The following is a 14,741-nucleotide window of genomic DNA, read 5'->3' as shown; positions in this document are numbered from 1 at the left end:
ACTGACATCAGAAAACCGCTCACCCACACGACGCCACACACGCTGTCTGCCATCTGCCCTGAACAGTGTGAACCGGGATTCATCCGTGAAGAGAACACCTCTCCAACGTGCCAAACGCCAGCAAATGTAAGCATTTGCCCACTCAAGTCGGTTACGATGACGAACTGGAGTCATGTCGAGACCCCGATGAGGACGACGAGCATGCAGATGAGCTTTCCTGAGACGGTTTCTGACAGTTTGTGCAGAAATTCTTTGGTTATGCAAACCGATTGTTTCAGCAGCTGTCCGAGTGGCTGGTCTCAGACGATCTTGGAGGTGAACATGCTGGATGTGGAGGTCCTGGGCTGGTGTGGTTACACGTGGTCTGCAGTTGTGAGGCTGGTTGGATGTACTGCCAAATTCTCTGAAACGCCTTTGGAGACGGCTTATGGTAGAGAAATGAACATTCAATACACGAGCAACAGCTCTGGTTGACATTCCTGCTGTCAGCATGCCAATTGCACGCTCCCTCAAATCTTGCGACATCTGTGGCATTGTGCTGTGTGATAAAACTGCACCTTTCAGAGTGGCCTTTTATTGTGGGCAGTCTAAGGCACACCTGTGCACTAATCATGGTGTCTAATCAGCATCTTGATATGGCACACCTGTGAGGTGGGATGGATTATCTCAGCAAAGGAGAAGTGCTCACTATCACAGATTTAGACTGGTTTGTGAACAATATTTGAGGGAAATGGTGATATTGTGTATGTGGAAAAAGTTTTAGATCTTTGAGTTCATCTCATACAAAATGGGAGCAAAACCAAAAGTGTTGCGTTTATATTTTTGTTGAGTATATTTGGAATAATTCCCCGGATAACATACAATCACTCGGTAGTTTCGTTGGCCTTAAAGGGCTCTACAAAAATGATTTGATTGCTCGCTAGCATGTTAAAGCAGGTTTATTGATTTTTTTTTGTTTTTTGGTGCACTGCTGCCTGCATGTTTGTGTTGTTTGAAATTCTAATTCATGGATCAATACTTTGTATTAGTTATTATGGGTATATGTATAATTGTATATACATATGTATAATTGTAATTTTTGGTTAAAGGTTTAGGCATTTACAAGCTTTTGCTTCTGCCTACACCCTTTCAGGTGCATGGGTGCTTTGTTGGATTGTTTTCTTTCTTTCTTTGTAAATATTTTGCTGTTCTGGATCTGTGTGTGCTGAATAAATAAATTCATTCATTCATATAAAAAAAAAATCACATTTTAGATGCATAAAAATCCAGTTTTACATGCATAAAAATAAAATTGTTCTTTCTTTAAAATCACATTTTACACACATAAAAAGCTAACTTTACATGCATAAAAATCGTACTCTACATGTATAAATATGTAACTTTACATGCGTAACAACAACATTTTACATGCACAAAGTCTACCTTTACATGAGTAAAATAACTTTACATGCATAAAAATAAAATTGTACATGCAACCCCCCCAAACTTTACACGTACAAATATCTAAATGTACATGTATGTAAATTTTATTTTGCATGCATAAAAATCGAACTTTGTTGTTGCTATCGTCCTTTCAGGTGCTCCCGCTTTTTTTGCACATTGATAAAAATCAAATTTTGCATGCATTAAAAGCTGACTTTACATACATGAAAACCGAATATTACATAAGTAAATATCTAACTGTACATGTATAAAAATCCAATTTTACATGCATAAAAATTTTATTTTGTTCGTCTGCTCCCATTTTTGTTTGGGGGCGCCACAGCAGATACAGTGAGATCCACATTGGTATTTGGTATTTACTCTGGATACCCTTCCTGACACAACTCCAGTTTTATCTGAAGAAACACACACAGCCCCTGGTTTTCTCAAGAGGTCTCCTAACCAAGTACCCACCAGGCTCCAAAATGCTCTGAGGTGTGACAGGATTAGGCTTACACAGGAAGGATTGGCTGCATATAAAAGTCTCACTTTACATGTATAACAATCCAATTTTACATGCCACCCTCCCCCCAATTTTACATGCCAAAAAAATAAATAAATCAAAATCCAATTTTACATGCATAAAAATTCAATTTCACATGCATAAAATGTAACTTTACATGCATATATAGCTAACTGTACATGGATAAAAAAACAATTTTTTGTGCTAAAAAAATAAAAAATAAAAAAATAAAATTTTATGTGCATTAAAATGCATTATTAGTAAAATAAAATGCATTATGTGGATAAAAATGTAATTTTTAAATAATTTCTGTTGATTTTTCCATTTCAGTTAATCTGCTGAATGTTAATCATCAAATGCAATTTTTTTTAAATTATTTTTTGGTCCAGGGAATAAAAGCCAGAGAGATCTTACACTCTGCCATGGAGAAAATCATTGAGGAAAAAATGGAGCAGCATCTGGTGGAGGACGAATATCAAGACGCCTTTGACTACATGCTGTCTGGTGCCAAGGAGCTCGGCCAGCAGCTCAGCATCCAGGAACTCAAGGTACTAACATCAATGGGGTGAAACCAGCACAGGGCATTAAAAGTCACTAAAAGCTTCTAAATATACTTGGAAATGTCAAAATGTTTATTAGTTGCAGTTGAAGATGTTTTCATTTAAAATTCAGCCTACTGTATCTCTACTGGACACGCTCGAGACCTAAAGTGGAGCCCTCAGTGTGTGCACATTGACTTACACTATCTGTGTCATCGTATTTTAATATCGACGTTCACTGTGCACAAAATAAATACGACAAATTTCTTGTTTATTGTACTACCTTGTACTGCACTGAGTGCTATAGCACCCCCACCACATGGTCGAAGTTGGTGCTACAGTCTGGGTTCATGTAAAAAATTCTGCACAAAGACACTAATGGCTTCGGCAACCTGACAGTTGACCCCAGTGACCTTCAACTTCAACCAAATGACTGACCTCTGGCTGATCTTCCAGTGAAATTCTATAATCCACCCAAGCGTTTGCCACATCGGGTTGGAAATTAAATTCATGAACCGTGACCTTTGCCAAAATAAATTATTTTATGATAATTTTGGGGCCATCTTCACTGAGATACCAAGTATGGTAGAAATCAGCAAAAAGACCTGGGAGGAGCAGGACAACTAACCAACAGGGATATGTGACCTTGACCTCAAAGACTGACCCTTGGCCAACCTGGTTATTCCAGAACCCACCTCCATATGGTTGCCAAATTTGGCACAAATTGGATTGAAAAACAAATTTTTTTAACTTTGATCCAATGCCCTCAAACCCAGTGATTGACCTTTGTTAAATTTGATATCACCTGGGCAATTCCAGAACCCCTGGCAAGTTTGGTGGTTGTCGGAGTGAAATCATAATTTTGATCTTTCACTGTAACGACTGTGACCCTTGCCAAAACAGACAGGTCTGCAAAAAATTTGACCTTTGACCCGAATGACCATGACCTTTACCAAAACAAATCCCTTAATGGCAAGTCTGGGCTCAACCATTGTTGCCTGTGTGCTTGCTCAGGGAAACTGATAAGGTTGGACCTGACCCTTGTGAAGCGCTTTGGTGCGACTTATGTTGTGCTGCATTCACGTGTCTGTTGGTACGTGATTGGCTGCACACCTGAATGAGCCAGTCAGCTTGTGACATTTTGAAATCACACTCTGAAGTATAAAATGGACTCTGTCGCCACCTTTGCAGGAAACAGCGGTGGAGTTGGTCTTTGCTGCTCACTCCACCACAGCCAGCGCGTCCACCTCGCTGGTACTGCAGCTTCTTCGCCACCCGGCAGTGGTGCAGAAAGCCAGGAAGGAGATGGAAACGGAGGGCCTATTCTGTGATCTTCACAATGGTCTCCATCCATCAGAGGCTACCGCGGACAGGGAGGAGGACGCCACTGACACCGCCCACCTTCTGAATGGCAGGAGGAAAAGCTATCAGCTCTTTGGCGGCAGCAGGGAGGACTCGCCACCTTCCAGGTCTCACATTCCTTACCTGAGCCTGGAGAAGCTCAGCCAGCTCCATTATATCGACTGTATTGTCAAAGAAGTCCTCCGATTCCTGCCGCCCGTCTCCGGTGGTTACCGGACCGCGCTGAAGACCTTTGAACTGGACGTAAGTTCAAAGGCATAAAAATGTGATCCAGCAGGAGTTGAGTTTAATTTAAGAAATGAGCAGATTCCTCTGAGTCCCACCCCAGAAACCAAAAGTCCATTAGAAGTGGGAATGATAAAAGTCAGAATTTTTCAAATTCGAAGAATTAGAAACAAAAGGGAAAACATTTTTGATTTTTTCAGATGTGAAGGAATCATTTGCCCTCCATCAGTGTTTGGAAGCTTATGTTTGAAATCTAAAAGGTTACCGTTGACGAGTTGCTCTGTTAATAACATAGTAAGTATTTTACCTACCGTATTTTTCAGAGTATAAGTCATGATCTTCTGTAATAGATGAGAGGTCCTGCAACTTATAGTCTGGTGTGTGTATATATATATATATATATATATATATATATATATATATATACACACACACACACACACACAAAAACACTGTTCATTATTCATAAAAAAAATGCAATGACTATTTATATCTAACTTTATAACCAAGTTATCAAATCATGAACAAAATAAACTAATAATAAAACATGCACTACAACAATGCACAAAAATTAAAGAACTGACAGTACAGATAAAGACTTATACTCCAGTGTGACTTGTACTCTGCTGTGACTTAAATGGTAAAAATGGTAAATGGATTGCATTTATATAGCACATTTCCATCTGCATCAGACACTCAAAGCGCTTTACAGTTATGCCTCACATTCACCCTGATGTCAGGGTGCTGCCATACAAGGCGCTCACTACACACTGGGAGCATTAGGGGATTAAAGACCTTGTCAAGGTCCCTTAGTGATTTTCCAGTCAGGCAAGGATTTGAACCAAGGATCTTCTGGTCTCAAGCCCAACAACTTAACCACTAGACCCTCACCTCCCCCGGACTTATACTCCAGTGTGACTTGTACTCTGGTGTGACTTATACTCCGGTGTGATTTATACTCCGGTGTGAAATATACTCTGGTGTGACTTGTTCTCTGGTGTGACTTATTCTCTGGTGTGATTTATACTCTGATGTGACTTATACTCTGGTGTGACTAATACTCGGATGTGATTTATATTCTGGTGTGACTTATACTCCGATGTGACTAATACTCTGGTGTGATTTATATTCTGGTGTGACTTGTTCTCTGGTGTGACTTATTCTCTGGTGTGATTTATACTCTGATGTGACTTATACTCTGGTGTGACTAATACTCGGATGTGATTTATATTCTGGTGTGATTTATACTCCAGTATGATTTATACTCCATTGTGACTAATAGTCTGGTGTGATTTATATTCTGGTGTGACTTATACTCCGATGTGACTAATACTCTGGTGTTATTTATATTCTGGTGTGACTTATACTCCAGTGATTTATACTCTGCTGTGACCTGTACGTAAAATTCTTATCAAAGATTCTTCCATATTGTTTAAATTACAGTTGCATGGTCACCTGCATGGAACATGTCCCACTGTTTTCTAGTGACAACATTCTAAACAATTCCTTTGTTACAAAACTGAATGTTTTTTGTGGAATAAAACTCACCAGATTTGTTGGTAGTTGCTAGATCGCCTTTTTAGTTGCTAGGAAAGCTCAAAAAGTCACTGAATTAGTTGCACTGAGACGAAGTTGCTTTACAGACAGGACATGGTGGTGACAGTTCAAAATAAGGACCAATCAGATTTGTCTGAGCTTTTGGGGACTTACATTGTTCAGAAATATGCCAGATGTAACACAACATCAGAAGAATGAATATTTTATACATCAGATTTTTTTCTGTATATCAGTTCTTTAATTTTGGATTTTTGTGCATTTTTGCCGTATATTTTGTATTTCTGTCATTTATTACACTCACTCATCTTCAACCACTTACTCCGGTTAAGGGTTGCAGCAGGGGGTGGAGCCTATCCCAGCAGTCATAGGGCATGTTTTCTTTGATTTTTAGACTTTATTTTGCTTAGTGCTTTGATTCTGATATAAACTGTAATTATAATAATTAGTAATATTGCACATGTTATTTTCCAGGCCAGTTTCATGTTTTGTTTTGTGCCCTTGTCACAAAAAGCGCCCGCTTTAAATCTGTTTTGCTAGTTATAATCTTCCCCTTCTCCTAACTCTAACCATAACCACAGTGTCTGTACCCTCCCCAAATGTTAACCATGACTTTCACCACTTCTTGACTTAACTCTGGTCCGAGCTCATCTACAGCTTTCTTCATCTTTAATCTTATTTTTAACTTCTTAACATGCAGAAGTCAAATTCTTGCATTGAACCTTTTTTTCAAAATGCCTTGTGAGTTGGATGTCAAAATAAATGATTTCCTGTGTCATTGGGAAGGTGATGGTCTAGTGGTTAAGCGTTGGGCTTGAGACTAGAGGATCCTCGGTTCAAATCCCAGCCTGACCAGAAAATCACTAACGGCCCTTGGGCAAGGTCCTTAATCCCCTAGTTGCTCACAGTGTGTTGTGAGGACCTTCTATGGCAGCACCCTGACATCGGGATGAATGTGAGGCATTATTGTAAAGCACTTTGAGTGTCTGATGCAGATGGAAAAGCGCTTTATAAATCCAGTCCATTTACCATTGTTTCTGGTCTCTTCACTCAGGGCTACCAGATCCCAAAAGGCTGGAGTGTCATGTACAGCATCCGGGACACCCACGAGACCGCCGCAGTGTTCCAAAGTCCAGAGCTGTTCGACCCGGACCGATTTGGCCTGGACCGGCACGAGAGTCGGTCAAGCCGTTTCAGCTACGTGCCATTTGGCGGCGGCGTGCGGAGCTGCGTGGGTAAGGAGTTGGCACAGATCATCTTAAAAACTCTGGTCGTGGAGTTGATTGGGACCTGCAGATGGACTCTGGCCACCAAGAGCTTCCCAAAAATGCAGACGGTGCCCATCGTGCACCCGGTCAACGGTCTGCACCTGCATTTTACCTACAATGTCCCACTTTAGGTGCAGAGACAGACTCTCAAAAACACGGGTCTGGAACCTTCAGTCTGCTTTTGTAAAGTTCTTTAAAGCCAAAAGAAAGGCAGCTGTCCTGATGTGACGCCACGGCACAGTTCTCATCTCCCACTTTGTCTCATTGCCCACAAACCTTCAAGACTTTACTGTTTTTGGAACATCACCTCATCAGTCCTGCAGCATCACAACCTTCTGGTTCACTCATCGGCAGCTTTACCGCTGAAGCATTTACCGTATTTTCCCGAGTGCAAGTTACTCCGGTCAAAAAAATCATTGTGAAGAAGAAGAAGAAGAAGAAGAAGAAAAAACCTCTTTAACAATCGTAACAGAGAATAAGCTGCAGGATCTCTGAAACAAGTAAAATCCCTGCAACCTATACTCCAGAAAATACAGTATTTGTGTTGGAGGGAATCGTGCTCAGTGCCGTCGACATTCTCGGCATGTCTTTGTGAAGATGGTGCCTTAAATTTTTGTGTCTGCTTCTGGATCAATTCGTGACTCGTGTGTTGAGTCCAAACGTTGGGTCGTTTGTCGGCTGTTTGCTGTCTGTAGGTTCAGTGTTATTTCTAAGTATGAATGTGACATACATAAAAAAGAGCCCTCTTAGGTTAGGGTTAGGGTTATTGTTTTATGACAATAAATCAAAATTCTAAAAATTCAGATTTTAAGCAACAGCTTTTAAAATATTTTTTCTGCAGATTCTAAATTAAATATGAATCACAAATAAACATCTTTTGGTGGCTTCCCTCACCACATACCATCTTACTCTCAACATTTATTCATCAATGAATTCACTTAACTCCAAGAAAATGTTTTTGCATTCACCCAGTGGATTATTTGTGATATCTTAATTTAATTTTGATCATATTGAACTGATTTATTTCCTGTGATGTCAAAGAGTGGGATTTTTGATTTAATGTCATAAAACACAGACTTGAAATCCCACTTTTACTTTGATGGGTACTGTGTGTCATTAACAGTTTTTATTTGTGTATCACATGAAGTAGTGTTTGGAATAAGCTGTATTTAAAGTTGTGTAGGTGCATAAATTTACTGCATCGTATTCTGTAATTGTGAATATAGGAAATAGACACTAACCGATATAAAGTACGTAAAACTCTTTGTCTTTAATTATTGAGAGTAAATCTGTTCCTGTCCGATTGAGTTTCTTGAATGGACACGCTGTGAAATGGGGACACGCGGATGGATTCTTGGAAGGACATACGAGTAGCACTTTCTCTGCTTTAAGGAGTCTGTAAATATTTGTTGCGTTTGTTCCGTCACTGATGTAGCTGCTGTACAGAACGTAAAGAGGAAATAAAAGTTTTTTGTTCTTCTTTTTGTCCAGCTTTGTTTTCAAACACAGACCGTCTTCGTCCAGGCTGACCTCACAAAAACTTTAAAGGCGGCATCAAAGTGACATACGGTATATCAAAATCAATGTGACCCGGATGTCTGAGGTCTGGTATTAATGTGTATGGACACGTGTGGCCCAGATTCTATGCAACACCAGTACAACTACCTATGGCCCAGCATCAATGCAATCAAAGTCCTGCTGTCTGTAGAACTGGGATCAGTGTGACCCAGTAAACCCTGTAGCAAAGGTCCAAAGAAGCTTTTTAAGGTGTTTACTGCTTCTTTTAACTGAATAGTGTTTTAGTTGCAGAATGACTCAGAAACTAATGAATCTGTTTTCATAATCTGCACAAAAACGTCGACTCGGTGTTTTAAGTTTTAAACGGTGGACCTGCTGCATGATGGCTTGAAAAAAATAACAACTCAAAACTGACTTTTCAACATGACAGATGTTTTGGACCTTGGCAGCGGTTCTGTGTGTTCTGTGTGTTCTGTGTGTGCACGCTGGCAGACAGATGGACTGACCTTTATGACACGCTGCAGTCCAGTCTCACGTTTTTTGGTTTTTTTTGTGCTCCTATGACAAAATGAGTCAAATTTTCATGACAGGTTTTTTTTAAACTCACTATTCCTAACCCTGCTCCTACCCCGACCCTAACCTTAACCATAACCTAATCTTACTCTTTCTCCCCACCCTAACCATAACCTTCCCGACCCCCTCCCGCTTCACTTTTAATTTTGTGCAGCCATCACAGAATGAATGAGAATGAATTTGTGCTGCTGTGATGAAACTGAGGCGCTTTTCGTCACAATATCATGAACCAGTAGATTAATGTATATTTCGTGCTGCTGAATCACAACTTGCCGTGAGACCAGGTTACACGCTGCACCATTAAGGAGCGCGTGGACGGGGCAGAAAGGTGATGGCAGCAGTTAGAGTCAAGACATTTGGACAATCATGTCATATATCTCAACCTGATAACAGAGGTCACCTCTGAGGTCAGGGGGCGTTTCCATTCGGCACCTGGTCATTTTGACTGACAGGTGGAGAACGGGGCAAAGGACATTAATGAGACACAAACTGCTGGGACTAATTCTGTCTGCTGCAGGGCCCCGAAGGTCATTATCTGATGGACGCTCAGCCACCGTGAACTTGGTGACGGTTTGAACCACAGTTCACTCTGGTGCCGTCAGCTGTGAAGGTCAGCAGCCGGTCAGCTGATTGGGGGGCTGGTGGGGGGGCATGGGAACCAGCAAAGGGGCAGAAGACAAAAACAGCAATGCAGCAGTCGGTGCGTTACATAATGAACACAACGGCCCAGAGCGGTCGCTAACACGCCACGCTGATGATCTCACACCAGATCTGATCTCAACCGTCGACCCACAAATCAGTGTTCAACCAGCTGACTGAAGAGGAAAACAGTGCACAGGTCAACGTGAGGTCACCAGCATGGAGGTGAGGTCAAAGGATGACAGTCAGAACTTCTGCCATATTGCTTCAAAAACAGGTTCTGACCAAACAGCATTGAAATATTCAGGCTGATTTTCACAGCCGGGAAACCCAGATAACTTAAATCCAGTTTCAACTGGTTTAGGATACGTTTACAGCAGTTTAAGAGTTTTACAAATTAGTTTACGAGTCACAGCAAGATCACATTATTCATGTCTGTTTCATCAAAATTTTTTGTATTAACACTTTATGAAATAATATGTTGCAGACATGAATAAGTGAAGCTCTTCAGCATCTCACTATGTCATTTAGGTCCCTCACACTTTTTTTTAGCAAATGCTTCAGGGGAGCATTAACATGGATAAAACCTTTCAGCCTCCGCCCCCCAGACCGTCGCCTTTTTAAGTATTTTTCCTTATTTTCCTTTCAGCTTTGGGGGGACTCCACCCCCCAGACCCCCTAATTACAGCCCTCTTGACTCCCTGCCTTTTTTAAGGAAATTTCTTTTTTTGCCTTTCAGCTTCTGGTGGTGGGGGGGCTCTGCTCCCCCAGACCCCCCGCCTTTTAAGCATTGTTCATTTCAAATACAAGAAATACAAAAAATAAATAAATAAATAAATAATAATAATAAAAAAAATAAAAATTTCTAAAATGATCTTCCTCAAACTCAAACTGAAAGCAACTCTCTAAAACTTGATAAAACCTGTAAATGATAATCAGTTTTATTGCCAGTTTTCTTTAGACAAGTCAGGGGATGGAAACATGAACATTTCCAAGTCACTGAATATGTCTTGAACTTTATTTACATCAATTATGAAGAAATACAAAAGTTTCTTTCACCAAAACATCAAATCTAGTCTTTCATCTCAAATGTACTTTCTGTCAAATTGTAGCTGAACTTTCAGGTCTTCTTTTTAAGAAAATCCTCCTCTACACCACTTCATCAGGAAGATGGATTTTAGATTTTTAATTAATTTATATCAAGTTGTAGACATTTGCTTTCAGTTTGAGTTTAAGGAAGATAACTTTATTTATTTATCTAAAGTTGTGTCACTGGTGTGTCTCAGACAGCAAAATTAAGAGGTTACACAGGTTTTATACAGAACAGAGGAGGAGTAAATTACCTGTATTTCTTTCAGCCTGAGAGTCTTCACATTATATCTCATGAATCAACAGCTGCCTGCTCATTTAAAATCACTGGAGAAACATGTACAACCCCTGGCAAAAATGATGGAATCACCGGCTTCGGAGGATGTTCATTCAGTTGTTTAATTTTGTAGAAAAAAAGCAGATCACAGACATGACACAAAACTAAAGTCATTTCAAATGGCAACTTTCTGGCTTTAAGAAACACTATAAGAAATCAGGAAAAAAAACTGTGGCAGTCAGTAACTGTTACTTTTTTAGACCAAGCAGAGGAAAAAAAAATATGGAATCACTCAATTCTGAGGAAAAAATTATGGAATCACCCTGTAAATTTTCATCCCCAAAACTAACACCTGCATCAAATCAGATCTGCTCGTTAGTCTGCATCTAAAAAGGAGTGATCACACCTTGGAGAGCTGTTGCACCAAGTGGACTGACATGAATCATGGCTCCAACACGAGAGATGTCAATTGAAACAAAGGAGAGGATTATCAAACTCTTAAAAGAGGGTAAATCATCACGCAATGTTGCAAAAGATGTTGGTTGTTCACAGTCAGCTGTGTCTAAACTCTGGACCAAATACAAACAACATGGGAAGGTTGTTAAAGGCAAACATACTGGTAGACCAAGGAAGACATCAAAGCGTCAAGACAGAAAACTTAAAGCAATATGTCTCAAAATCGAAAATGTACAACAAAACAAATGAGGAACGAATGGGAGGAAACTGGAGTCAACGTCTGTGACCGAACTGTAAGAAACTGCCTAAAGGAAATGGGATTTACATACAGAAAAGCTAAACGAAAGCCATCATTAACACCTAAACAGAAAAAAACAAGGTTACAATGGGCTAAAGAAAAGCAATCGTGGACTGTGGATGACTGGATGAAAGTCATATTCAGTGATGAGTCTCGAATCTGCATTGGGCAAGGTGATGATGCTGGAACTTTTGTTTGGTGCCGTTCCAATGAGATTTATAAAGATGACTGCCTGAAGAGAACATGTAAATTTCCACAGTCATTGATGATATGGGGCTGCATGTCAGGTAAAGGCACTGGGGAGATGGCTGTCATTACATCATCAATAAATGCACAAGTTTACGTTGATATTTTGGACACTTTTCTTATCCCATCAATTGAAAGGATGTTTGGGGATGATGAAATCATTTTTCAAGATGATAATGCATCTTGCCATAGAGCAAAAACTGTGAAAACATTCCTTGCAAAAAGACACATAGGGTCAATGTCATGGCCTGCAAATAGTCCGGATCTTAATCCAATTGAAAATCTTTGGTGGAAGTTGAAGAAAATGGTCCATGACAAGGCTCCAACCTGCAAAACTGATCTGGCAACAGCAATCAGAGAAAGTTGGAGCCAGATTGATGAAGAGTACTGTTTGTCACTCATTAAGTCCATGCCTCAGAGACTGCAAGCTGTTAGAAAAGCCAGAGGTGGTGCAACAAAATACTAGTGATGTGTTGGAGCGTTCTTTTGTTTTTCATGATTCCATCATTTATTCCTCAGAATTGAGTGAGTCCATATTTTTTTTCCCTCTGCTTGGTCTAAAAAAGTAACCGTTACTGACTGCCACAATTATTTTTTCTGATTTCTTATAGTGTTTCTTAAAGCCAGAAAGTTGCCATTTGAAATGACTTTAGTTTTGTGTCATGTCTGTGATCTGCTTTTTTTCTACAAAATTAAACAACTGAATGAACATCCTCCGAGGCCGGTGATGCCATCATTTTTGCCAGGGGTTGTATATACAGTGAGGAAAATAAGTATTTGAACATCCTGCGATTTTGCAAGTTCTCCCACTTAGAAATCATGGAGGGGTCTGAAATTTTCCTCTTAGGTTCATGTCCACTGTGAGAGACATAATCTAAAAAAAAAGAAATCCAGAAATCACAATGTATGATTTTTTTTAATAATTTATTTGTATGTTACTGCTGCAAATAAGTATTTGAACACCTGTGAAAATCAATGTTAATATTTGGTACAGTAGCCTTTGTTTGAAATTAAAAAGGTCAAACGTTTCCTGTAGTTTTTCACCAGGTTTTCACACAGTGCAGCAGGGATTTTGGTCCACTCCTCCATACAGATCTTCTCTAGATCTTTCAGGTTTGGAGTTTCAGCTCCCTCCAAAGATTTTCTATTGAGTTCAGGTCTGGAGACTGGCCAGGCCACTCCAGGACCTTGAAATGCTTCTTACGGAGCCCCTCCTTAGTTGCCCTGGCTGTGTGTTTGGGGTCATTGTCATGCTGAAGACACAGCCATGACCCATCTTCAATGCTCTTACTGAGGGAAGGAGGCTGTTTGCCAAAATCTCACAATACATGACCCCATCCATCCTCCCTTCAATACGGTGCAGCCGTCCTGTCCCCTTTACAGAAGAGCACCCCCAGAGTATGATGTTTCCACCCCCATGCTTCACGGTTGGGATGGTTTTCTTGGGGTTGTTCTCATCCTCTAAACATGGTTAAGTGGAGTTGATTCCAAAAAGCTCTATTCTGGTCTCATCTGACCACATGGCCTTCTCCCATGCCTCCTCTGGATCATCCAGATGGTCACTGGTGAACTTCAAACGGGCCTGGACATGTGTTGGCTTGAGCAGGGGGACCTTGCTGCCCTGCAGGATTTTAAACCATGACAGCATCATGTGTTACTAATGTAATCTTTGTGACTGTGGTCCCAGCTCTCTTCAGGTCATTGACCAGGTCCTCCTGTGTAGTTCTGAGCTTTCTCAGAATCATCCTTACCCCACAAAGTGAGATCTTGCATGGAATCCCAGACCGAGGGAGATTGACAGTCATCTTGTGTTTCTTCCACTTTCTAATAAATAATCATAACAGTTGTTGTCTTCTACCAAGCTGCTTGCCTGTTGTCCTGTAGTCCATCCCAGCCTTGTGCAGGTCTACAGTTTTGTCCCTGGTGTCCTTAGACAGATCTTTGGTCTTGGCTATGGTGGACAGGTTGGAGTGTGATTGATTGAGTGTGTGAACAGGTGTCTTTTATACAGGTAACAAGTTCAAACAGGTGCAATTAATACAGGTAAAGAGTGCAGAATAAGAGGGCTTCTTAAAGAAAAATTAACAGGTCTGTGTGAGACAGAATTCTCGCTGGTTGGTAGGTGATCAAATACTTATTTGCAGCAGTAACATACAAATAAATTATTAAGAAAATCATACATTGTGATTTCCGGATTTTTTTTTTTTTTTTTAAGATTATTTCTCTCTCACAGTGGACATCAATCAATCAATCAATCAATTTTTTTATATAGCGCCAAATCACAACAAACAGTTGCCCCAAGGCGCTTTATATTGTAAGGCAAGGCCATACAATAATTATGTAAAACCCCAACGGTCAAAACGACCCCCTGTGAGCAAGCACTTGGCTACAGTGGGAAGGAAAAACTCCCTTTTAACAGGAAGAAACCTCCAGCAGAACCAGGCTCAGGGAGGGGCAGTCTTCTGCTGGGACTGGTTGGGGCTGAGGGAGAGAACCAGGAAAAAGACATGCTGTGGAGGGGAGCAGAGATCAATCACTAATGATTAAATGCAGAGTGGTGCATACAGAGCAAAAAGAGAAAGAAACAGTGCATCATGGGAACCCCCCAGCAGTCTACGTCTATAGCAGCATAACTAAGGGATGGTTCAGGGTCACCTGATCCAGCCCTAACTATAAGCTTTAGCAAAAAGGAAAGTTTTAAGCCTAATCTTAAAAGTAGAGAGGGTGTCTGTCTCCCTGATCTGAATTGGGA

General features: G+C 40.5%; 1 protein-coding gene across 1 annotated transcript in view; it reads left to right on the top strand.

Annotated features, from left to right (window-relative positions):
* Positions 1–8,367, top strand: part of LOC117523917 (cytochrome P450 26C1) — a 32,302-nt gene extending 23,935 nt beyond the window's left edge. Inside the window, exons 4-6 of the mRNA XM_034185539.1 lie at positions 2,335–2,493; positions 3,676–4,089; positions 6,680–8,367. Coding sequence (XP_034041430.1) covers positions 2,335–2,493; positions 3,676–4,089; positions 6,680–7,024 — 918 coding nt within the window. The 3' untranslated portion in view covers positions 7,025–8,367. The remainder of the gene's footprint in view (positions 1–2,334; positions 2,494–3,675; positions 4,090–6,679) is intronic.
* The last annotated feature ends 6,374 nt before the right edge of the window (positions 8,368–14,741 follow it).

The sequence above is a fragment of the Thalassophryne amazonica genome, chromosome 13 (genome assembly GCF_902500255.1).
Source record: "Thalassophryne amazonica chromosome 13, fThaAma1.1, whole genome shotgun sequence".
Classification (NCBI taxonomy): domain Eukaryota; kingdom Metazoa; phylum Chordata; class Actinopteri; order Batrachoidiformes; family Batrachoididae; genus Thalassophryne; species Thalassophryne amazonica.
Note: the sequence above shows the minus strand (reverse complement) of the source record. Positions and strands in the feature narration are given on the sequence as shown.